The sequence below is a fragment of the Rosa rugosa genome, chromosome 6, assembly GCF_958449725.1.
Source record: "Rosa rugosa chromosome 6, drRosRugo1.1, whole genome shotgun sequence".
NCBI lineage: Eukaryota > Viridiplantae > Streptophyta > Magnoliopsida > Rosales > Rosaceae > Rosa > Rosa rugosa.
In genome coordinates, this window is record NC_084825.1 from 8,403,497 (window position 1) to 8,428,682 (window position 25,186).

At 42.2% G+C, this 25,186-nt stretch overlaps 2 protein-coding genes and 2 long non-coding RNA genes across 7 annotated transcripts; 2 read left to right on the top strand and 2 right to left on the bottom strand.

Moving 5' to 3' along the window:
* Window positions 1–235: 235 nt before the first annotated feature.
* LOC133718077 (uncharacterized) lies at window positions 236–2,400 on the top strand. 3 transcript variants are annotated; one of them, XR_009850096.1, is made up of 6 exons: window positions 236–335; window positions 423–480; window positions 1,015–1,387; window positions 1,675–1,900; window positions 2,046–2,212; window positions 2,250–2,400. It is a non-coding gene; the product is annotated as an uncharacterized LOC133718077 (long non-coding RNA). The 3 variants fall into 3 exon arrangements; XR_009850095.1 differs by having other exon boundaries at window positions 286–480; window positions 1,015–1,114; window positions 1,259–1,387; XR_009850094.1 differs by having other exon boundaries at window positions 286–480.
* Window positions 2,401–6,290: 3,890 nt separating this feature from the next.
* LOC133713887 (uncharacterized) lies at window positions 6,291–8,342 on the bottom strand. The gene is made up of 3 exons (XR_009848302.1): window positions 8,263–8,342; window positions 8,141–8,191; window positions 6,291–7,325 (listed from the first exon to the last, which is right to left on the bottom strand). It is a non-coding gene; the product is annotated as an uncharacterized LOC133713887 (long non-coding RNA).
* Window positions 8,343–10,943: 2,601 nt separating this feature from the next.
* Window positions 10,944–15,537, top strand: LOC133717778 (uncharacterized). 2 transcript variants are annotated; one of them, XM_062144509.1, is made up of 5 exons: window positions 10,944–11,262; window positions 11,878–14,061; window positions 14,148–14,213; window positions 14,290–14,654; window positions 14,728–15,537. In XM_062144509.1, exons 2-5 carry the CDS (start codon window positions 13,876–13,878, stop codon window positions 14,780–14,782), a joined length of 672 nt encoding a protein of 223 aa, XP_062000493.1. In that variant the 5' UTR covers window positions 10,944–11,262; window positions 11,878–13,875; the 3' UTR covers window positions 14,783–15,537. Both variants share the same exon structure in this region; 1 of them encodes a protein (XP_062000493.1).
* Window positions 15,538–23,702: 8,165 nt separating this feature from the next.
* Window positions 23,703–24,578, bottom strand: LOC133716167 (uncharacterized). The gene has a single exon (XM_062142894.1). The coding sequence runs from the start codon at window positions 24,576–24,578 to the stop codon at window positions 23,703–23,705; it is 876 nt and encodes a 291-aa protein (XP_061998878.1).
* Between the last annotated feature and the right edge of the window lie 608 nt (window positions 24,579–25,186).

Here is a 25,186-nt window from a genome sequence, read left to right on the forward strand (position 1 = left end):
AGGAAGAGAGAGGAGGAATGGGCCTTGGCAAAGAAGCAGGGGCTTGAAGCTGCCAAGAAGAAGAATGCTGAGAATAGAAAGCTTATTTACAACAAATTCAAACAGTACACCAAGGAGTACGTAGAGAAGGTACATCTTGTTTGGTTTATTATATTAATTTTCACTCTGCTTCTTTTAATTGATTTGCCCTTTATGTTTATTCTTCACGTTAATATACTACTTGTGTGCATTATATAGGACAATGAGTTGGTCCGGTTGAAGCGTGAAGCAAGGCTGAAAGGATGATTCTATGTCCAGCCAGACTCTAAGCTTTTGTTTATCATTTGTATCCGTGGGTAGGTCATGATCCTTAATTTGTTTATATATTGAGATCTTTATAGTTCTGGTTCTTTTCCTTATACTTTTAATTATTGTATTTTCAGTTTCAATGCCATTGATCCAAAGACAAAGAAGATCTTGCAGCTTTTGCGATTGAGACAGGTAATACTTGTACCTTTGGAAATATTGATGGTTATCTGCATTGTAGCCGTGTTGTTTGTTTGGTAATTGATTGGAATCTTCTATTCCTTCATGGTAGAAGTTGGAAATGCATCTAGGAGTATGAAAATAAGAATTTGTAGGTGATGTTCATGCGTTTTGGATTGAATAGCTGGTAATGCTTTGTTGGAAAGTTGGTAAGAGATGTGTATATTAGCTACAAGATCTAAAAGCATGACTATCAGTATGGATGTAATCTAGTAGTCTATATGTGATGCTGCTTGGGACGATTGATAGTTTTTAAATATGAGGCAGCAGTCTGTTGCCTGTATGTCCTTGTTAATTTGACGTCTATACCTGTGGAAAATCCAACTTGTGTATGCATTTGACTATTGTCTGGATGGGTTGCTGGTCATTGCTATTGTCTTTCGTTCTCTGTTATGGTTTGTGTCTTCTTGCTGCTGTTGTTTGGTTTATCAAATTTGATGGAATATTTTATGAGTAATATTTTTATTGTGTATTATTATGTCCTTTTAGATTGAACGATACCGAGCTGAGATTAAGAGACTTCAGGAATCTGAGGCAGAAATTAAAGCATTATAAAAAAAACTATGCAGCTTTGTTAAAGGAAAAGGAGGTATCTGCTTGCTCTTCTATCAAATTATAGTGTTCAATTCATTTCTTTGTTTAACTTGTTGACTTAGGTAATTGGATTTGTAAATCCTACACCCGTGCCATTTTTGATACTAAATTGCCATACATGGCTTTTGGCATTTGACAGGATCAAATTTCTAGATTGAACAAAGAAAATGGCTCATTGAAACAAAATCTGAACACAACTACTGCATCTCTAAATGCCTCTAGAATTGAAAACTACAAAGCGACAACAAATGGGACCAACTTGCACAAGGTAATGGTTTATATATGAAGTTAAGTTGCATCAGTTAATATCAATTCCACTCAATATGTGCTGCAAGCTTGCCACCATTAAAATTCTGCTTCAAGTCATCAAAATTCTTGATGACATATCTATTATCAATATCTACATGGTTTGTAGTAAGAAAAGTATGTCACTAAGAAACTCCGTACTAGTTTTGCTGGTTTGGACCATATGTCACTTATGGGTGCATACAACTAAACTCTTTGTTTTACCTGTAAACATATAAATGTATGGCTAATAGGATTGCATGATTTCAGATACCCCAACCTGAAGAGTGTGAAGGAATTGATTTACAAGAGGGGTTATGGCAAGTTGAACAAGCCGAGAATCGCTTTGACTACTGCAGTAAATTTATTAGCCAGATGGCAAATGGACTGTTTCGATTAGTATGGGCGCTAGGAAGGAACGTAACTATTGCAAATACATTTGGATTTGGTGCTTTACTTGTCATTCTTGGTCTGGGTGGCTTTGTCATATCACAAGGTAAATCCTCTGCAAAGTCTAATCTAATCTGAGAAATCATAACAGGGCTTTTATGTGTTATTGTAGTGTCTTAATTAAATTCTGATGGTAAGCTAAACTTGTGTCTTTTTTCTTTTTATTAATTTTGTTATTATTTTTTATTCAGAGGATATGAAGAAATGGCTGTTGTGGGGATATTGGCTCTCACCATTAACTTATGGACAAAATGCCATCGCTATCAATGAATTTCTCGGAGAAAGTTGGAGACATGTATGCAAGGATAACTTTTCACGATTGTGAAAATAGAGCAAGAGACTAGAACAATTAGAGTAGGTGAAAATTCCTTGACAAAGTCAAAAAAAAAGAGTAGGTGAAAATTGCTTGGAAAATGTTAATTCATGCGTTTGGAATTTTATTTTGCCTATTTTGTGAACTGTCAAGGATAATGAGTTTAGACAGAATACTCCAATATTCAAATTACTTTTGTCAAATATGGATTGCATTTTATAGCAGCAGCTACATATTTTGTGGACATCATCCTCATCTAAAGAACATGATGTCTATACATAAAGTTTAAATCAGTTATAACCATAAAAACAGATGTCTATTAAGAGCAATACATCAGTTTCAAAATGGAAATCGATGTCCCATTAACCATAAGAGATCGAATTACTATGCTAGAACCAATGTGCCACAAACTAGTGCACATCGTGTTTTAGATAGAGATCGATGTCCGGTATAAGTATTGTCATCGATGAAGAGCAGAAAACCGATGTGTGAAACAGTATCAATCATCGTTTTTAAATAAATAACGATGTTAAAATACATAGTTGTGCCATAGGATATATATTTCTTTATGCATTAAAGGCAATAAGATGAGGGTTTAACAATAGTTAAACATACAAGTTTGTTATTATTTAAACGTATTTACATCGATTTATTATGGGTAACCGATGTGTATACTTATACTAGACATCGGCTAAAAACCGATGTCTGGATTTTCCGGACCTTTCTCATCACCCACTAAGATATCGGTCGGGATTTTGTTTCTCATCGATTTTTGGCCGATGTCTGAGGGCATAATTCTAGTAGTGTTTTTTTACTTACTTTTAAATTTTTTACGGAGGGTGAGAAATCCACACTCCTTATTTTATTGTTTCATTCATTTTTTTTTTTTTGGTTGAAATTCTTACAAAATAGTAAAACTTAAGTAGCTAAGGATAAAATTTAAGTTATAAAAAAAAAAAAAAAAAACATGAAGCCTCCAAAAAAAAAACATGAAGTTTGAACTGTAAGATTAAGAGGGTAAATTTCAATTCCTTTCTTAATTATAATATAAATTCATTTTGTCATTCCAACTTTGCCACCCAAATATAATAAAATTGAACTCGGCTTGCTTTCTCTTTTGACTCTGTGTTTTCTTATTATTGTTGAAGCCTTCATGGTGTTTTTGAGGTAGAGATCGGTGCTAAGAGATGAAATACTGGGCAGTCTATAGGTTGAGGTTTCTGAGTTCAAGGATGCTTGAATGAATGGCGAGACAAACTGCTCGAAGTTGAGATGATGATATTGGTTAGATCGAGTTTGTCTTCTCTCATCAAAGATATGAGAAAAATCATTAGAAAAGACCAAATTTTTGCCATAATTACATCTTACATGATGGAGCCATCATCGCGAATTCGCAATAGTTATAATTGTAGATATATTTCTTGTGGTCAATTTTATACATTTCACTTGCCATAACAGGCAATCTATAATTAGCACGTGTACATTGTGTGACAAGATTCAATTAGCTATGAATTGCACTTTCTTTTAAGAAAGAAAATTTTTCAACTCAAGAGTCCGCATAACGGGGAACGCGCCTCACCCTGAGCCAAACCGGCGCTTCTGCCGCTGCGTTTCGGTCTGGGAGAGAATTGATGGCTTGGGTTGGTAGCGAGTTTTTACGGTGGGGGTTTGGCTCAGGGATGCATGATGGATGTTCGATGTCTGAGGGGGCAGATCTTTACGGATCTCTTCTTCTCGGGTCGTGGGCGAGTTCTGTTCAGGTGCAGCGGCGGGGATTGCCTGGCCGGCGATGGGTTCTGGTGTCACTGCTAGATCTGGGATCTTGGCATGGGATGGGTCTTCGATCTCATGACAGAAACGAGCCCGGAGAGGGATCGCTTCTTGGTGGGATCCGGTGGCTTTGTGGTACGGTGGTGCGGCGACGTAGGGAGGCTGTGTGGCGGGGGAGATCAAATCGCGGCAGTGACGGCTCCTGTAGGGATCCGATGTTGTCTCGGCTCTGTCCCCAAGGTGGCCAGGCGGAGCGGCGACGTAGGGAAGTGGCGTTGAGGTGCAATGGTGCGTGGCAGCGGGGTGATGATGGTGGAGATCGCTGGCGACGGGAAGGGGTGCTGGCTGCGCCTGCTCTCTGGTTGGAGAAGTGGATTTTGGGCTGAGCCCCTATGTTTGGGCTTTGTTTGTGTCTGTTAGTGTTTGGTTGTTGTTTATTTCCTTGTTTGGTTTCTGTTGTTGTCTTGTTGACAATAAGTCCCTCCTCTTTTGAGTGAGGGTTGGGTTTGGCGGTGCTTTCTGGTTGTCAACATGATGGCGATTCACCCTTACACGGGGTCTGGCAGTTTTGGATCACGGTGTCCGAACGGGTGAATCAGTTTATCTTTTTGTTGGTGGCAGGATTGTATCATTACAGTTGGGCTTGGATGTTCCTTGAGGTTGCCAGTCAGATTTGGTTGGGGTTGGCGGTGCTTTCTGGATGTCAACTAGATGGTGATTCACCTTTACACGGGGTCTGGCAGTTTTGGATCACGGTGTTCGAACGGGTTAATCGGTTCATCTTTTTGTTGGTGGCGGGGTTGTATCGTTTCAGCTGGATTTGGTTGTTCCTTGGTGTAGCCAGTCAGGTTTGGATGTTATCCAATGTTGCCTGCGGGCGTAAAATTTGGTTAGGGGTTGGGCCTTTTTGGCTTATGGATGTCATTTGTTTTGACTGTCCCGTAACCGGTAGTTCCACGATGGTTTCAATGCGTTGTAATATGTTTGTTTATTAATGGAATTTGCACCTTTCTCTCAAAAAAAAAAAAAAAAAAAAAAAAAAATTTCAACTCGTCGGTTTATGAGGTTTGGCTTGATTTTTCATATTTCCCAATATGTGTCAAACCCCTACAAAAAAAATCCCCGATTTCTGTAGCCGAAACAACTTATACCATGCTTGAAAAATAAATAAATAAATAATCATCAATGACGATGACCTTTCTATTCCCTCCTCCTATTACTCTGCATCTGCATCCACCTCGATCGGATATGTAGGGGAGTCCACTGGATCAAATCTTCCAGACTTCTGATAGGCAAGCAAATCTTGATCGTCTTCCCAAGTCGGAGTCGACTCTCACGAATCTTGATCCTACCTCACCAGCCACTCCAGAGTTCCAGCAATAATGCCATGCATTTAGATATGTTACTCTAGAGATAGAGGTTTGAAGCCAAAACTTAACAATCTTGCTGCTATTTTAAGATTTGGCTTTCATCTCTGTTCTAAAATAATGCAGATTTGATGTTTTATTGGAATGAGGTTAAAGGTTTTGGTTTTAGGAATTAGCTAGCAGTTACTAAATCTGGATTTTCAGTAATTCCATCAATTAATCAGCACAACATTAATCTGAACTCACCAGGTTACAAGGTTTACTTGCACCTTAAGGAAGAGGAGCAAAAGTACTTGGTTATATCATCAAACAGCATCGGTTTCAGATTAAAGTTTCCATGCACTAATGCCAATTTTGATGTTGATTTCTAATGTGTTCTTGAAAAAGTCTGACTTCTTGTATTCCATTGCAGCGATCAAGTTGGGTGATTGACAAGAGATTTTGGAATATAAGCAAGTGACATGAGGCCCTTTAGGGTCTATTAATTGCAAGATCAGGCTCTCTCCAACTAATTTTTCCATTCATTAGAACTGATAAACTTGTAAGTGTATATATGCATTACCTCTTAGAATTGTGTCATTTCCTTTTCCAAGTTTTGTAAATTAGAGAAAGTATAAAAACAAATAAGTTTCAGAGTAATCCTACATTCAAAAACCTCGGATTAATAAGACAAATGGAACATTGAAAGGATAGCTCTCATTTTCATAGGTTCCTCAATATAAACTTTAAAGATCTATACATTGAGGGTCTCAAGTATCTCAAAGGCATTATCTTAATTACATGGTGTGGTGACCTAAGTGGGAATACCACAGCGCCGTAATATTAAGCCAATAGGAGCTCTATACGTCGTAGACGTGTTGAGGACCTACCAACTTAATACTACAAGGCCTTTTGAAATACGAGTTTTAGAAAATAAGAAATAAATAAAAATTTTAAGAAAGGACTTTCGATCAACAACCCAATATTCAAATTAACAAGTCTGGAAATACTTCAAAATAAAGTAGGCAAGTGCACTGTGACGCCTTAAGGCTTACATCATAACCGAAATGAAAGGAGTTCAACAGCAACAATAAAACAAAGGGTGAGGCGCGCTCCCAGGTAGGCGGACCTCATAGAGTTCAACTGAGCTCAACATTGAAAGAAAAGCGAGTAAATTGATAGAGTACCAAAAGGAAATGACTTCAAGCAATAGGGACAGCAACACACGGACTCGGCCAACGACCCACTTCAAATACAGATCTTCCAGAGTGACCTCGTTGCAACCTGAAATGTAGGGGTGAGCATTTCGTCCTCGCTAGCCCAATAGGGGCCAACCCAACCTTAGTTAGGTTTGAAAACTAATAAGTAAAATAGCTACTAGAATATAGATTGTGCGCATTTGTAAAATTGAGTAAAGAAAATGCAAACAAAAACAATCATCGTCGTCCTTTTTTAGGAAATCATATGCAGCATGCTTCACACAACTTGGAGCTCCGAGATACTTACCTGCCGGCTAATCTAAAACAATCGGTGATTGACCCGGTTTGTCATCCTTCGAGAACCGGCCAACTACTCTGTGGTCCTTGTGACTACAAGTAGCGAAAGTGTCTATTTCTTGGCCCTGAGTGTCTTATGACTGGTTCACCATCGTTATTCACCTTTCCTCGACGCACATAGGAGCATAGCCCCCTCCGGAGGTTCATGGTTATCGACACCTTGGGATGCCTAGGAATCAACGCGTCTAGATCCCATTCACTTTCAGGTCACAAGTACAAACATACAATGGGTACAGTATCTCAACATACAAGTTTAGCCTCGGTTTTCGCAATCAACAATTATCAGTTATGAAAACACAGATAGAGGCATCGACTAATGAACAACCAAAAACGTACTTGCAGGCAACATACTATTATACTAGAGCATTCCACGTATATAGAAAAGCCTCTAACAAGGAAGGGACAGCTCACCCTACTTGGAAATGCCGGCGTATTCCACGTACACTCCGGTGTTTTCCGCGTAAGCTTCCTTAACGATCGTATTTCCTGAACCATTACTTAATTTGTAAGTAATTATCCGCGTAAACATCGTGACCAACTCTAAGTAATCGCGTATACAAAATCTTTTTTTTTTTTTTTTTTTTCAATGAGGCCATTTATTATTTCTTCCAACTTTTACCAATTTAGGAAACGAACTTCTTTCTTAAAAAGGAAAACTTCCTTATTGCTCCATCAAATTATCGCCAATCCGAGCGACCAAAGTCGAGTCGATTCTCTTGTTTTACGAGGTCGGTCAACCTTGGTCAACCCTTGGAGTTGACTTTTGACATTTGATTTTGACTTCTGACTTTTGACCAAGTACCCCTTTATTTACCTTATTTCTTATTTATTAAAAATAAATAAGTAAATAATTATAAATCAAGTTTTACTTCTATTTTTACTCTTTTTTTTTTCACCTTTTTACTTTTACTGTAGTTTTTACCATCTCACTTTCACTTTTACATTTTTATCTCATTTCACCGAATTTACCTTCACTTTCACCCTTTTCACTTTTTACCACTTTACCACGGTAAAATTCCTTTAATTCAACTTTTACTCATTTCTTTATTTTTTTCTTCCAAAAATAAAGACTTTTATTTTCTTCTTCCCTTTTCTTTTTCTTTTGGTCAAAATTACACAAGAAAGATCACTAAAATCTTCAACACCAATTTCCAACAATTTGAAGATTAAACTAATAAATTCCTACTAATTAAATCTTCCTCAAAGATCCAATTTTCCACCAACAAAAATAGGTCAACAAAATTCAAAATCAGCAAAACAAACTCCAAAAATTCAAGGGTTTTCCCAAAACTCAATCTTACCCTTTCTTCTCCAAAAACTCATGGTCTTTCCTCCTCCTTGGCCTTCTTCACCTACAAATCCGTCCAAAATCGACATCACAACCCAGAAACTCAAAACAAGGTTGCATGGGATAGATCCTTACCACAAATCTTTGCCAAACCCGTAGCCTAGCCTTTTGGTTTAAGAGAAAATTGGGTTCATGCATGAAAATCACATATGGAAATCAAAAACTCGAATTTGAGATGAAATAAGTATAGATCGGATGAATAGAGACTAGATTAGGAGGGAGATTACCTTGATTTGAACTTAGAATGAAGAAATCACAAAAACCCCTAAATTGATTTCGGGTTCTAGGGCTTTTGGAGAATTGAATGGCTAAATCTCACGATTTTTGTTTGAGAAATGGATAGAGGGAACGAAGAGGAGAAAATATGGAAATTTTGGTGTGGATCGGAGCACCGGCGGCGGCCGGTGATGCAAGGAGAGAGAGAGAGAGAGGCTCGGAAGAGAGAGAGAGAGAGAGAGAAGTGAGGAAATGGTGTTTGAGGCTAGGGTTTGGGGAATGTGAGGCTTAAATACCTCCCATCTTTAATTCGTGTGAAAAGTCTAATATATCCTTCTTTTTTGGCCAAGTGGGCTTGGCTACTCCCATTTTCTTTTTCCTCTTAATTTCCCTCAAGCCCACTTCGAAAATACTATTCCAAACATCCTTATTTCTCTGACACTTCACCGAATCTTTCCGGGCTTTTCCTAAGCCTCGGTACTTCAAGAAAAGTTTTGTAAACCCAAATTGGATTTTTCTCTAAATTCTTAATCCTTTAAAATAGCCTAATAGTCTTACCTAAGCGTGAATATTTTTGTACCTTATGAATACGTAGTCTCTCATACGTTTGTTGGCCTCAAAATCGTCTCGGCCGAAATGAGGGCCGAGGGACCTGTGGTTGAATCGTCCTTCTGAAATAGCGCGGGCGTGCCAACTCGCGGCCGAATGGCCAAGCGAGGGTTAGATATGATTTGCGCTTTTGTCTGACTTCTTTCAAATGATTGTAGGCCGAGGAAGGAACCCTCTCGGCCGTTAGGTTCTGATGCCTCTGTTGCAAGGACTTCGGTTAGGCGTCAACCCTGACCGGGATCTTCTATCACGTTCACTTCTTGGGTAAACTCAAACGTCCGGGTGACAAGCGAGAGATCTATCGGGTGAAGATATTCGCAAATCAAGGTGAAGACAAAGGTGAAGTGGACTCGGTTGTCAAAGCGTTGTGAGATGATATGTGTGTGAACAGCGAATCGCATCGATCCAATCCGGACTGGCCGAAAGAGATCAATGGATGATAATTCTACGTTACGAACTACTCCTAAGTGCGCAAAGTAAAGTGCATATAAAGTAAATAAACAAGAAAGTAAAGCGCTTGAATGTAAAGTACTGAATTGAAATAGAAAAACTAGAAATGAAAACAAATTGTGAAAGTTGAATCGAAGGTAAAGTACCTATGAGATAGCAAGAGAAAAGTTTGAGAGTAAAAGTTGTATATTGATTTGTTTGTTGTGTGGTGCAGGACCCTTTACAATGAGTTACAATGTGCTATATATACAAGTCAAAACCCTAGCTAACTTATCCTCCAAGACGTGGAATTGAAGTAGGATTCTCCTTCCTTTTAGGATTGATTCGTCTCATAAAATCCTAACTTGGCTGATATCTGAAATCTTCACAATCGAAATCCATAATTGATTTGAACTCCTTCCTTGCGAGGATTCCTCAGTCGAAATTGTTGCCTAAACTTGGCCGAACACTTTTAATTCTCATTTCGGCCCACATGTGTAATCACCCTTTTGAACTCGGACTAAACCGAACATATGGCTGCATGGCCCAACTAACTAATTTTTGGGTCGTTCGTTCCTAAAACCTCAAATCAAGCTGGGTGACCGACCGACACTTTTCCCTCGGTTGTATGACTTCACGAATTATTTATCTTGAATGGGTGCCAACTCAGTCCCATTTCTTCTCAACATGGTCGTACACGAGAGTAGCTAAATTTAGGTCCAAACATTGCCCCCCCAGTCTCATCTGCATTGGCTCTCAAGCCAAGTGGTTATGAGACTTGAATAAAAATGGAATATCTCAAAAATACCTGGTCGTGATACTTCAATTTGGTTGTGCAACTTGAATCACAAAACTCAGCCTTGACATGCAAAACTTGAAATAAACTTGGCCGATACACCCCAAGTTTGAAAGCACGGTCATATTATCTTGGAGAAGAAAAAACAACCCGACCGAGACTTATTACTCGGTCGAGGTTACTACTCGGCCAGGACTTTATACTCGGTCATGTTCTAAAGTACTCCAAAATTTGGTCGAGGTGTCGTGAATTTATCAATGTGAGAACCAGCCATGCACGTGTATCAAGCCTTCCACAACCTGTGAGCTTGGCTTAGAAAAAAAACAACATGGGAGCTTTGACCGAAGCATTGAGATAGGACGAATGGGCTAAGATGCCTAAATTAACTTGGTCATGGTCAGCCAAACTTAGTTTCAGTCAACCAAAGCAAAGAGCTTGGCCATGCAAAACAATTATGCATAATTATACATATGTGTAACCATGTGCATGCTCACGTGAATTCTGTGCATGAAGCCATGAACACATCTAAGTATAATTATATAATAATAGGATGGTGTGTGCCATTAGACAAACTGAACTTGTGGGGCCGTGCTCTTGTGCAGAACCTTTATTGAAAAAGAAAATGCGATGGCAAAACCATGATTTCTCCTTCATAAATCCCATCCACGTTTTTCGAGTCCAGACTTTTTGAGCTATTCCATAAATTCAAAGCCCCCTCTGGTCTGGGTGTTCAACTCAGATCTACAACTGACTGACGTCGGTAAATTGCGAGTGAAATCGATCTGGGACCGCAGCTGATCAGTTTGACGACGGTGGGTTTCGGGGCGGGTTACCGGTCTGAATCCGGCGCCGGTGGGCTACAAAGTGGGTCGCCGTGGTCTGGTTCGATACCAGCGATTTGCAAGATGGCTGTGGTTTGGGTTCGATTCTTCCAGCAATCTCAAGAGTGCGTCTGATGATGTTGAGCGACTAACCAGGTTGATTAAGCGAGGAAGAGCTATGCTGGACTGAGATTTCTTGGGGAAGTAAGTTGCCTAAATTTTTTCCACTCTTAACTATGTGTGAGTAAGCTGAGAATTAGCATCATTTCGGCCTTATGAGATTTGAAATGCATTCATGTTTCCCTTGCTTCTCGTTTGACAAAATTCTGGGTGAACCATAACTCTTGCTTAATTTGTCTGGATGAAATCTTGGAGATTGACATAAGATGCTTGCACTTGATGAATAATTTGCCCCCTGAAGGTTACGCACTTTGAATCTGGCATTTAATCCAGATTACGGCCCATCCTTGATTAATCAAGAGTTTGAAAAGTCAGAACTCTTTTAATTATGGTGAGCACTTGCTGGTGATTTTCGGAGTTTTGAACATTGTTATTTCAAAAGTTCAATGCTGTGTTGATAAATCACTGAAGGCATGGCCCTTAATTGAACTCACCAAATACCACTTGCGTTATTGCATTGCTTCTGCTTTCCTGTTGACAATCAAAATCTACACCCGCCAGCTTAGTTTTCTGATGATAAGACAGAAGCATAGATCCTTGAGTCTTAATTTGAAATTTGAACTAACTTGTAAATTCTTGGTTTCTGTGTCGAGCATAGATCGAATTCTGTCATGCACTGATTCTGTGATTTATTTGCAGGTTTGAATGAAATCCACTGTTGCTAAACAAAGCTTTTAATGACCGATGATATTTCAGAAACCGAAACGGGGCTAGAGGACAGCGAAGCAACAAAAGCCCAATTGGCTGCAACGAAAGCACAATTAGCAGAATTCTCAACCAAGCTTGAAGCTGCCTTTAATGCTTCTGTGGACAAACTTCAAAGCTCTGTGATATGTCGGTTGGTGAAGAATAAAGAACCGCGAAGAGAGTGTATATTAGGACCACATTACAGTTTGGGTATGCCGTCGGCCATCAACGAGGTTCTAGAAAACTCATTGGTGGACACATCTTGCTTGACCGGCGGAGCTAGCTGGTCTAGCTGGAATACAAACTCCAAACAACCAGGGAGTTGGCCGAAATCTACACCCGAGTGGAAGAAATGGGTACCACGGATGGAGCACTTTTTCGGCCGCTCATGGAAAAAGTTTGGTATTTATGATAGTATTAAAATGTCTGAGCAAGAAATCTACATGGACCAGCCCCTTCTTGCTGCTGCCTTGTGTTTTTGGTCATCTGCTACTAACACCATGAACCTGCCACTTGGGCCAATGAGTCCAACCTTGCTAGATATGGCCGCAATATTTGGTTTTCGGCCGAATGGAGAGGAGATATGTGCCTTAGCTGACCTTCCTTCCTCTTTTCATGCTAGCTTGAAACTCAAAGTGAACAAGGATGACAAGAAGGCCAAACAAAAAGCCGATGCCAAAGCAAGGAAGTTGCTTAACTATAGCACTTTCTACGCCGAACATGCAATTGCCGAAGATGTGTCCACGGTTGAGAGGCACAGCCCGAAACAACATGAGCACGCTGCTTTCCTCCTATATTGGTTATGCAAATATGTGTTTTGCACTAAGTCGAACAAGTGTTTGTTCGAGTTTGCTGGTATTGCGGAGGCCCTTAGCTTGGGTAAACCTTTAGCCCTTGGTCCATTCGTCCTTGCCTATCTTTATCGTACTCTGCGTAATGTGGTGACCAACAATATGACACTGGATGTTGGAGGGCCACTATGGATGTTCCAGGTATGGGTGCAAACTTACTTTCGTCAGGTTCGACCAAGTCATCATTTTAATTCCACTGTGATTCTCGGCCGCCAGATCATCTCTCTTGGTCCTCATGCCCATTCGGTAGTAGAGTGCTTTGCTTTCTTCCTTTCGAAAAAGAGCATGACCAAGGAAGAGTTTGCCATCTGTTATAGCCGAGATTATCCTTCTTGTCTTGCATTAAACATAATGAAGCCATGAGAGAGGTCTTTGGACTTGTCAGTACTTCTACCTTGGGGGAGCATTCTGATTTCTCGAGACATAAACTATGGTCTCAAGGGTACACTGGGTCGGCCAGGGATTGAGGTTTATCTTCCAAACTTCGTTGCGCGTCAACTTGGCTTCATACAAAGTTGTCCAGCCTTCTTTCTAATGTCCCGGAATCGTTTTTCTTCATGGAGAGGTGGGTTTACAGACACTGCGCATTGTTCGGCCGTCACTCTTTATTATCAGACTCAGTTTGGCAAGTTTGAGAGATCTGGCCTGAGCGCCCGCGAACCTGATCATAGAGCAACCCCGACTTTCCCAAGTTTGGTGGTCAACATTTATCAAGAGGAAACTTGGAGAGGACTTGCGGACAATCGAGCGTGTTGCCTTGTATGGATTTCCGGGCTTGGTTGCCAAAAAAGGTGAGTAATCTCAACCAGAAAAATTCCTTTGATCTCAAATACATTTCTAAAGTTATGCTTTGTGTTCTAGGCAATGGCAAGAAGAAAGCACCAGTTGCTAAGTCGAAATCCAAAGAATTGTCTAAGGAAGGTAAATCCCAACTCACTGTCCGACCAATCGCTAATTTCTTTAGTTGCTAAATTTTTGCTATCTTTCAGAGCAAACCTCAAAGAAACGAGGATCAAAGTCGGGAAGAACTTTGCCTACCAAGAAGGTAAAGAAGTCACCTGACGTGGTGGAGAGTTCGGTCACGAATCCGGCCGACATTATGGTTAGTGAAGACATAATTTTCGAGGGTGATATGGATAATAGCCAAAATGCTCTAGCTGAAAATCACATCATGTCTGGAGCTGAGGATGCGGCCGAAACTAGTGATGCCTCAACCAACAATACGGGCTCGGCCGACAGCGAAGGTTCGCTTGATGAAGCACAGTCAGAAAACTTTGAGCATGAGGTAGGTTCTTGATTTAAAGTTGTGTGTTTCTCTCGTTTTGGTTATATGAATTGTGCCTGGCTAAATGACTCTCTTAATCTTGACAGGGAGATGGCCGTATTGATCACTCTTTGCCTCCTCCTGAGAGTTCCATGGTTGAGATTGACATGGATGTAAGCCTCTTGTATTCCCCTGTTGGACGATTTTCTTTCTTGCTTGTCTGTGATTACTGATTCTTCTCTTTTGCAGGACTTGGGTGAGAACCAGCTTCCTAATATCGACCAACAACTCGCAAACTCAGCCAACCTTGCTAAGGATGTGGAAGACATCGGTGTACTTGGCCGAGAGGCATTGCTTAACCACCAAATACATGTCCAGGTAAAATATTTCAATCCGGCTTGGTGTTTATCGCCCTCATACTCTAGAAACAACTTGAACCTTTATTGTTTGTGCAGGTACGAGAATCTCGAAGCGGTTCAACCCTGGAGTTGGCTCTTCTCAACCCAACTGAACAAACTCCCTCTATGTTCGGAATGCTTACCTCTCCTCCTACTGAAGGGATACCTCGAAATGATCAAGCTATCGTTTGAGCCTCATCGTCGGCTGAGCCTGTGGTGAGTGACTCAAAAACTTCAGGTTTAGTTCGCCCTAGCTGAATTAAATCAATCTCGTGTTTTTTCTTTCTAGGAACAAACAACAGGTGATCTTGGTTTGGAGTTACTTCAGTTTCTCAATACGCTAGACAACAACGTGAGCCCGGTAGAGGAAAAGCTTGAGACAAATGAAACCAAGAAGGCACTTGAATCAGTCAGACAGTTTTTGGGTTGTGATACGAGAGCAGTAACCGAGACTAGTTTCCTCACCTTCAAGGAGGTGGTTGAAGTACTTATTTCAGCCAACCACTTATCTCAAGTAGAAGCTTATGAATTTCATGCCCTTTTGTCCCGTGCAAATTTTAGTCTTTCTCCTTGCCTAGAAGCCCAAAAAGAGTTTGAAACCGGCGAGAAGTTGATAAGTGAGTATAAAGACATTCGCCAGTCTACCGATCTTGGCCAACTTCATAAGTTGAAGACTTCTTTGGACGAGGGAAGGCAAAAAGTGCGTGATTTGAAAAAGCAATTAGTCGAAGCTGAAGAGCAAGTCAAAGTCACTTCGGCTGCCATCCGAACCATTGTTCCTCAACAAGATCTAACTAGGTATAGCTTGATTTTATCCTCGGTCAAGTCGTACAACAAGAAGAGAGGCATCTTGAAGAGAAAGGTCGACCAAGGTATGGAGGACTTGGAAAAAGTTAGGGAAGTTCTTCGGTCTCTTCTACCCTCTGACATGTAGTTATAGGGGGATTTGGTATTCATCTCGACTTATATTTTGTACATGGTCCTAGGACCATAACTCAGCCGGTTGCATTAATTTTGTAGAGTCTAACCGACCTTATTTGTAGGACTCACATTCTAATTTGCGTATATGACCGGTTGATCATTCGGCCGCTATTTTGTCAATGGATTCAGCCTCTTTTGACTTCATATATTTCGTCCAACTAGGTCCTAATACTTGTCTTGCACTTTATTTTGAGCTTGGTTAAACCAACATCTTCAGCTTGGCTGACCCTCCTATTTACCTTGGCCGAAATTACCTCAGTTGATTCGGCCGACTTATTTAACTCGGCCAAATGAATTACTTGACTCTGGACAATACAATTTTGGTTGATTCGGCCAACACTTCATGTTTAACTTTGGCCGACAAAATAAAAGTAAATTCCAACAATGTAAATAAAGGGATGTCAAGTCAAGAGACACTTAAACGTTGTTTATGCAAAAACATACAACATAACATAGTCGGCCGAGTTTACAAGCCCAATACTCAGCCGGTATTTCCCTAGATGGTACACTACAGTTCTTGATCCATCATTTCCCAAGTAGTGGGGTAATATTTCTTAAGGAATTGCCCATTGATAGGCATTGCATGCAACTCTCCATCTTGGTCCCTTAATTGATACGCACCTTTTCCTAGCACTTGATCGATGATAAACGGGCCTTCCCACCTTGGCGACCATTTTCCGAAACGTTTATCTTTAGTTCCGATAGGCAAAACAGCTTTCCAAACCAAATCTTCCTCAGCAAATGACTTGGACTTAACTCTCTTGTTGTATGCACGAGGCACAGCCTTTTTTTGTGCTTCCATTCGGTTGTAAGCGTCCATTCGTTCTTGGTCAAGTTCTTCAAGTTCCTGAATCATTGCCTGAGTGTAGTCGTCAGCCACCATTTCATTTTGAGCAGCGAATCTAAGTGATTTCAATTTCATCTCAACAGGTAACATAGCATCGTGCCCATAAGTTAGCGCAAAAGGCGTTGTCCCTGTGGCTGTACGTTTGGACGTCCGAAAGGCCCACAATGTTTCGGACAGTAGATTGTGCCAATCCCTGGGATTATCTTAAACCATCTTCTTGAGTATATTTATAATGCCTTTATTGCTGGCTTCGGCCTGACCATTTGCTTGGGCATAGTAAGGTGTCGAGTGAGTTAACTTGATGCCTAGACTATCTGTGAGTTCATGCATTGCTTCGGCTATGAAAACAGAACCCTTGTCGGCCGTTATGGTTTCAAGTATCCCAAACCTGTGTACAATGTTTTCCTCCACAAACTTGATCATTGTCTGACTTGAAATAGTAACGTATGGTTTGGCCTCTACCCATTTAGTGAAATAATCAGTGGCAACCAAAATCCATACATGTTGTTTTGATGATGGTGGTCTAATACTCCCTATAATGTCCATGGCCCAACCTCGAAACGGCCATGGCTTAACAATTGGATGGAGGACGTCGGCCGGAACTCTTTGGACAGGTGCATGAATTTGACATTTCTTGCAGTCTTTGCGAATTCAATGCAATCCTTTAGAATTGTTGGCCAGTAGAAATCGTGTCTTCGAATTAACCACCTCATTTTGATTCCGGCCTGGTGTGCACCACATATCCCCTCATGGATATCTCTCATGACTTCCAAAGTTTCTTGCCCCCCTATACAAAGAAGGAGTAGATCATCGGAGCTTTTGCGGTAGACTGCTTCTTTGTATATAACGAAATGTCCAGCCAAGTATCGCGTCTTCCGATCATGATTACCTTGAGGATTTTTGTGGAACTTGATGATGGGGAGTCTCCAATCATTCGGTTCGATGTCAAAAACAAAAACATTCTCTGAGACCCCTCTTTCTTCTAAAGCCGGGAAGGTACGTTTGGCAATCTTGATGACTCGGGAGTCGTCTCCTTCGGGAATTCGTAACCCTGAGGCTAATTGGGCCATCTCATTGGCCTCCATGTTCTGTTCCCTTGGGAGGTGGGCGAAAGAAATTCTGTCGAACGTGTTAGCGAGTTGGTCAGCTAAAGCGTGATAAAATAAAAGTCCCCAACTTGTGCATTTGAATTCCTTATTCATTTGGTTTATGACCAGTTGAGAGTCTCCAAACACCAGAACTCGTCGTGCTCCCATCTCTTGTAGAATCTCCAACCCAACAATAAGAGCCTCATATTCTGCCTGATTGTTCGTGCATGTAAAGTCTAATTGGAAAGCAAACTGGAACTTTTGTCCTTCAGGCATTTCAACAACAACACCAGCTCCTGCTGAAAACTCAGTACTTGAACCGTCAAAATACATGGTCCAATAGTTGTTGGTCATAGACGCCACGTATACGACCCCAATATCAACCTCCTCGGCTCCTTCAAACTCGGTCGAAGGGTGATGAGCTAGGAAATCTGCCAATGCTTGGCCCTTGACCGACTTTTGAGACACATATTGAAACGTGAACTCAGACAACGCCATGGTCCATTTTCCAATTCGGCCTCGTATGATAGGCCGAGTCAGCATGTATTTTACTAAATCAGTTTTAGAGATGACTTGGACGACCGAGGGTAACATGTAGTGCCGGAGCCTGATTGCTGAAAAGAATAATGCAAGACAAAGCCTCTCAATAGGCGTGTACCGAGTTTCCAAATCAGTGAGAATCCGGCTCAAGTAATGTACAGCACATTCCTTGCCATTATCATTGTCTTGCGCTAGTAGGCTTCCTATTGAGTTAACCGATGCCGATATGTATAACTTTAAAGGCCTTCCACGTACTGGTGGTACTAAGACGGGTGGGTTTGATAAGTATTGTTTGAGTTGGTCGAATGCCGCTTGGTGCTCTGTTCTCCAAACAAACTCACCCTCGGCCCTGATTTTCAAAAGTGAAGAAAATGGTTGAATCTTGCCGGCCGAGTTAGAGATGAAACGCCTTAGAAAATTTACCTTCCCCAGGAATGATTGAAGTTCCTTCTTTGTGCTCGGAGCAGGTGCCTCCATAATCGCCTTAGCTTTGTTTTTGTCGATTTCAATTCCTTTTTTATAAACTACAAAACCAAGGAACATACTGGTTGATACTCCAAAAAGGCATTTGTCGGGGTTCATTTTTAGTTTGTGAGCTCGCATTCGTACGAATGTCAGTCGAAGGTCGGTCAAATGATTTTGTTTCTTGGCCGACTTTACCACAATGTCATCAATGTATACTTCGACCGTGTGGCCAATAAGGTCATGAAAGATCATATTCATGGCCCTTTGATAGGTTGCTCTGGCGTTTTTAAGCCCAAATGGCATAACGAGCCACTCAAATGTTCCTATTGCGCCTGGGCATCTGAACGCCATTTTGTGAACATCTTCCCCGGCTATAAAGATTTGGTTGTATCCAGCATGCCCGTCCATGAAAGAAAGGATTTCATGTTTGGCCGCACCATCCACAAGCAAGTCGGCCACGGGCATTGGGTATTCATCCTTGGGTGTGGCCAAGTTTAGATTTCGAAAATCAACACATATGCGCATTTTGCCATTCTTTTTCCTTACTGGAATAATATTAGATAACCATTCAACATACCTGGCCGTTCGAATAAAACCGGCCTTTAATAAACGTTCCATTTCCTCTTTAATTTCAGGCAAAACCTCGGCGGCACATCGCCGAGGAGGTTGCTTATAAGGTTTACAATTGGGATTGATAGGCAATCTGTGTTCCACTATGCTTCTATCTAAACCTGGCATTTCATGATAACTCCAGGCAAAACAATCTTGAAACTCAGTCAGCAAAGCCTTCAAATCTTCCTTCATCTTGGGTGGCAGGAGCTTGCTGATCCGGACTATCCGAGGCTCCTCGGTGGTCCCTAAATTTAGTTCTTCTAGTGGGTCTTGAGTTTCAGTAAGGTCGTCTTCCAACTCGGCCGGTGCAGGGCCGATGCCTTCTAGCTTCAACTCATCCTCTGGTGCTCCTTCTGAGATAAATTCTATCAAATTCATGGCCGAATCATTCTGAAGAGAGTTTTCGGCCCAATGAGCCAACAATTTCCTCATTGTTGATTTAACTGCGGCCGATAGTGTCTCACTCTCTAGGCCACTATCCATGGATTATGGGATCAAACAGGTCCGCCAATGTTGGTCGCTCCGAGTCCTCGTGGACTTTCTCGGCGCCTAGGGCCAGTGCTCTTCGCATTGTTATCCTTGTAATTCAGCCAGTACCATCTTCCCTCTGAATTTCTGAGCACCCAATTTCTTCCTCGTAGTATTGGGCGTCAATTGCGTTGGCCGAAGCTTTCAATGGTTGAGAATCAGCTTCCACTACTTCCACAGTGTCCCCATTCCAGAATACCAAAAGCTGATGCATGGATGAAGGGATGCACATACTCTGATGTATCCAATCTCTTCCTAGAATAACATTATAGCAAGGCTTGGAATCTATGACGAAGAAACCGGTCATCATGCTCTTGTTACCCACTGTGACTTCCAAAGGTAGAATTCCCTTGGTTTGCTTCTTACCCCCGGAGAAATCTCGGATGGCGATCTCGGAGGATACAATATCTTTGTCAGTCTTTTTTAACTTCTCGGCAACCGAAATAGGAATAACATTTACGGCTGCTCCACCATCTACCAATACTCTTGATATCGGATATCCCTCAAAATGAGCCGTGATATACAACGGCTTGATATGCTTGGACATTGCTGGTGTTGGCTTAGGAAAGTAGGCTTTGGCCAAGTCTTGGACTGGAGCTAGGCATTCACTTTCTTCTCAGACATCTCCCTCCATCCCGTCCAACTGTCCTGGCTGAGCCTGAAACTCAAGCGGAAGCACATACACCATATCAATGGCGGTATCTTCTTTATTTTCGTTTTGAGCCGACCGTACGACCTCGACCTCGTTCCCATTCCACAAAACAAGAAGTTGATGTACTGAAGACGGGATACAAGCATTTTGGTGGATCCAATCACGACCCAGTTTGGCAGTGCATGAGTTGTCTGTGGGGATGACAAAGAAACAAGTTGTCGAGCTTTTCTTTCCTACAATTACCGTCAATGGCAATGCTCCTCTGACTTCAGCCTCTTCCCTTGTATAATCATAAATAGAAATATCAGTTGGAACAAAGCCATACTTGGCAGGGTGGAGTTGACATATAATGGAACAAGGAAGGATGTTGACAGCTGATCCCCCATCCACTAAAACCCTCGAAAATCGGTATCCACCTATATAAGCATCAATGAGGATGGGATCTTTGACTTGGGTCATGGAATCACTCGGCCGAGAAAAATATATTCCGGCCGAATCTCTTCCTTTCTGCACCTGGTCGGAAGCATTTTTCGTTGATGACCGAACGCTAATCATATTCACATCCTGAGATGTTGGGACAATAGCTTCCTCGGCCTCCCTGGCCGAAGGTTGGATAATTGTCTCGGTCAAAGTGTTCATGGTGGTATCAGCCTGTGGATTGGAGGTTGGGACGTCAGGAACCTGATCGACATCATCGTAGTCAACCTGTTCCTCATAATCCCCTATGTCATCATAATCCCCCATATCTTCATCAAATAGGTCATCATTGTCCTCCAATAGGCCCTCATCGCCCTCTAATATGCCCCTATCACCCTGGCCATCGACTTCCAAATCCAGGTCATCGAAATGCTGGTCTTGTGTATCAGTTGTGTCAGTGTCCTCTAACCATTTGGCCAGGTCTTGGTTTGCTTGAGCTTGTTGACGATTTTCTTCTTCTCGGACATGGTGGTCGAAGCGCTTCATCAGCTCTCTTTCCTGAGTGGTCATCCCATACATCTCGACCGCAGATTGGATCTTATGGAACTTCTTCAAATACTTCAAATCTCTGTCCGAGATCGGGATTTCCTCATCACCAACTTTAAGCTCTATGCCTTCTTGGACAGCCTGGTAAGCAATTTTTAAACCAAGGCTAGAATCCAAGTCCAACAAAAGGGTTGCTGACTTTGGGCATTCAGCGATCATATGTAACGTATCCATCTCCTTGTTGGTTGGTCCGTACAATGCAAGAGCAGAATTCTTTCGGTGATACTCTTTCATTCTCCTAAGTCCCTTAGCTGAAAAGGGCGGGTTCAAGTCCTTGTAAAGTTTTACGAAAGGCTCTTCATCGCCATTCGACTCAGAAATTTCTTCTTCCTCTTCACCCGATGCCGGTGTACCTGATGAAGACGTGGGTGAACGTGGGGCGTGAAGAATTTCCCATCTTTCTCTATCCAACTTCTCCATGCGTTCCTCAAATATGAACGCCAGTCTTTGTTCCTCAATTGTTAGGCCGAACAATTCTTCGGCCGAGTGCACACTAAAGTATTCTCACAAATACTGTAGGTCGTCTTTCCAAATAGGAAGAGAATTATAATCAGCCTTTATTTCCTGATCTTCCAAATAAGCTTGATACTTGGCTCTCACGCCTCTTCTCACATCAGGCGCCCAGAGTTCTTCGAATCTGTTGCAATCCCTATGCACTAAATTAAAAAGCTTGTTTTCCTCCTTAGTCAAACCATACCAATCGATGGCCGAATGCAAAAGATGGTAGTTTCGCATAGTTACGAGTCCTTCGGCCGTAAAGGGTGGATCTCGACTCCTATCCACTACAATCAACGGTTTTGGGCAAGGGGCCTCTCTGAAGTGAACCTTCAATACCCCTTTCCTGCTTGAGTCGATTTCCATGTCTTTAGTATCCCGAGTCAATTTATCCACAGGAGGATCGTTACTATTTCTCTCGTATGTTCTAATCCTTCTCGGTGCCGTTTCATATCCGGATCTTTTAATGGATCGTGGAGGTGAAGTTCTGGTTGTCTTGCTCAGTCGGGCTTTCTTAGCCTCAGCAACTTGCCTTTGCTGTCTTCTCAACTGTGTTTTCGTCATGAGGGAATCGGTTGGTCCCTTGAAACACGGCCGTACCAACGGTTGTCAGAAACCAAAGGAGGCTTGAAAGTCTTTAGTGGCCGGGAATTTCCATCACGGTTATAGCTATCACGACTACAACCCTCGTCTCTAGGATATCTCCTTTTGTCCCTCTCGTTTCGGCCGTAATATTCTTCATCATAAAATGGCCGATCAAAGTTTAGGCGCCGCCTAACTGGCTCCCTTTCTGAAAATCTCCTATCCGATTTATCAAGACGATGGAACACACCCTTTGGACTGTGCGGACCATACTTGTCCGATGCATCTGGGGTCAATGGTCGCTTTGTAGTAACCTGAGACCTGAATCTCTGTTTGTCCGCCTCGGCCGAGATAATTCTTTTGTCCCGTGGTTCTAATCTAGAATGAACCTTTTCGTGTGTATCCCCTATTTTGGTTCCTATTGGTGCACTCTCAGCCTTTTGAGCTGAATTAGAAGTTTTAACAACCTGCTCTGGCCTCTGGAGTTTTAAGACCCCTTCAAGCATGACTTCTTCCTGGCACCGAGTGCATAAAACAGCTACCTTTGGTGGCTCAAGCTTGATTTTCCCAATAGTGAGTCCTTCGGCCGTTGGCTGGGCCGATGATTTGAGCTTACCAGTAGTCTTGCTAGCATCTGCTGTTTTGCTTGGAGCATCCCCATCCTTGGGGACTCTGACAAACACCATGTTCACTTGAGCTTCAGGAAATGGGTTGGTGTCAACCTTCATTGCTGGCTTACTTTCAGGGAACTTGAGAGTTCCTGCGTCAATGAGATCCTGTATCATATCACGAAAAATAACACAATTGTTAGTTGCATGCTTCCATGAATTATGATACTTGCAAAAAGTCTTCCCCTTGATTTCTTCGGCCTTGGGGAGTATATGGCCGAAAGAAAGTTGAATCATCTTCTCAGCCAAGAGTTGATCAAAAATCAAATCGGCCTTAGCTATATTGAAAGTGCAAGTGTGTGCATTAGTTTTTATCGTGTTTGTGCTTTGGGTTGGTGTTGGTTTGGTTTGCTTCGGGTCAACCCGTTCCAAAGCTTTGCACACACGGGGTTGCTTAACCACCATTTCGGCCGAATCCACTTCAACCGAGTCTTCGTTTAAATCCACTCCAAACCTGTCGACCGCATTAACGGCCTGATTATTGTAATACGTACCCTTTGATGCTGCCCGCTTTTGAGCTTCATCCCTTAAGATGGCATCATACCGGTCGATTCTTGTCTCGAGCTCGAATAGATCATTGAAGGTAACGCCTTCAAAATGTTCTTTGAATTTGAAGCTCAGACCAGCTACCGCCATATCTATGATTTCTGATTCAGGCAGTCTTACTCGGCATCGTGCTCTAGCTAATTTGAAGCGGCTTAAGTATTCTTGTGCAGTCTCATGACTCATCTGCGACGTCTTAGCTAGGTCAGCCAACCTAATCTCTTTTTGCGCTCGATAATATTAGTCATGGAAAGCTCGTTCCATTTCCCTCCAATTATTGACTGAGTTGGGTGGGAGATTGATGAACCAAGTGAAGGCTGGTCCCGTGAGGGAGTGGACGAATAGCCTTAGGTTGTTATTGTCAGAGCTGGCCTCTCCATACTGGGCCGTGAATCGGCCAATGTGTTCTACAGTGGATTGATATGCATCTTCAGAGAACAATGTGAATGAGGGAATGCGATATCCTGCTGGGTACGGGATGGTATCAATATATGCAGGATATGGTTTAGCATAACTTGGTCTCTCCACCCGTCTTGGTAAGACTCCCATAAGATCTTCAACTAAATTTTGAAACTCATTGAGGCGAACCGGTCGGTCTTGACCTCCTCCTTGATGATTGTTCTGCTGATGGTTTTGAGCCACATTGTTGTTTACCTGGTTCGGCTGAGGGATAAATCCTTGGCCGAATCCCATTTCGGGTGGCATGCCATAAGGCGGATACGGCATCCTTGGCTGCTGTTGCATATTTGGCATCCTTGGCTGCTGTTGCATATTCATTTGGTTTGCCATGTTGACTTGGTTGGGTTGGATTTGAGCCTGCATGCTATGCTGGTGTCCCACGATTTCGTGCGCTCCATTATTCCCATTAGCCAACAATTGTTCGTAGATGAGGAGCATGGTGTTATTGAGATTTCCCATTTGGGTACTAGTGTTATTGTTGATGCTTGCTGCTAAATCTCGACCCAAACCATCTACTGAGAGCCTTAACTCATGGACAGTCCTCCTAGACTCGTCGGCCATCATTCGAGCTATCTCCTCGGCCGAAGGGTTGAAATTTGGATAAATCCCCCATTGGTTTTGTCCAGACTGTGATATGTTTTGATGCGAAAGAACCATTTGTCCGGAAGGCATTCCAAATGGTGTCACAGACGTAGATTCGGTCTAAATGCTTGGTACGATCATGGCCATACTTGGCATTCCTATGGTTGAGGTGTTGATAGCCCCTAGGACGGCCTGGGTTGCGGCCGTAGTTCCCTGACCAGTCGTGACCGTAGACGTGACCGGAGTTGAGGTACGTGATGGTGTTACACTACCTGACGTCCCTGATCCACTACTCATGGCTGAAGTTGTTCTTGTATACTTTCGCTTCGGACACTCGACCGAGGTATGGCCGACTTCGTTGCACTTAAGACAAGTATTTCCCCGGTATACTGAGTATGGATTGGGGTGCATCCAAAAATGACGCCTTAGTGTTTTGTGTCCCACTGGGCGTGCCAAAAGATGTTTGCCTCAAAATCGTCTCGGCCGAAATGAGGGCCGAGGGACCTGTGGTTGAATTGTCCTTCTGAAATAGCGCGGGCGTGCCAACTCGCGGCCGAATGGCCAAGCGAGGTTTAGATATGATTTGCGCTTGTGTCTGACTTCTTTCAAATGATTGTAGGCCGAGGAAGGAACCCTCTCGGCCGTTAGGTTCTGATGCCTCTGTTGCAAGGACTTCGGTTAGG

What these genes read in the sequence shown, in the direction of transcription:
- LOC133717778 (XM_062144509.1), top strand. Translation starts at nt 13,876, where the DNA reads ATGGTTAGTGAAGACATAATTTTCGAGGGTGATATGGATAATAGCCAA. An exon ending in CAGAAAACTTTGAGCATGAG is followed by an intron (nt 14,062 to 14,147) that starts GTAGGTTCTTGA and finishes TAATCTTGACAG; the next exon opens with GGAGATGGCCGTATTGATCA. An exon ending in CATCGTCGGCTGAGCCTGTG is followed by an intron (nt 14,655 to 14,727) that starts GTGAGTGACTCA and finishes TTTTCTTTCTAG; the next exon opens with GAACAAACAACAGGTGATCT.
- LOC133716167 (XM_062142894.1), bottom strand. Translation starts at nt 24,578, where the DNA reads ATGGTTCTTTCGCATCAAAACATATCACAGTCTGGACAAAACCAATGG.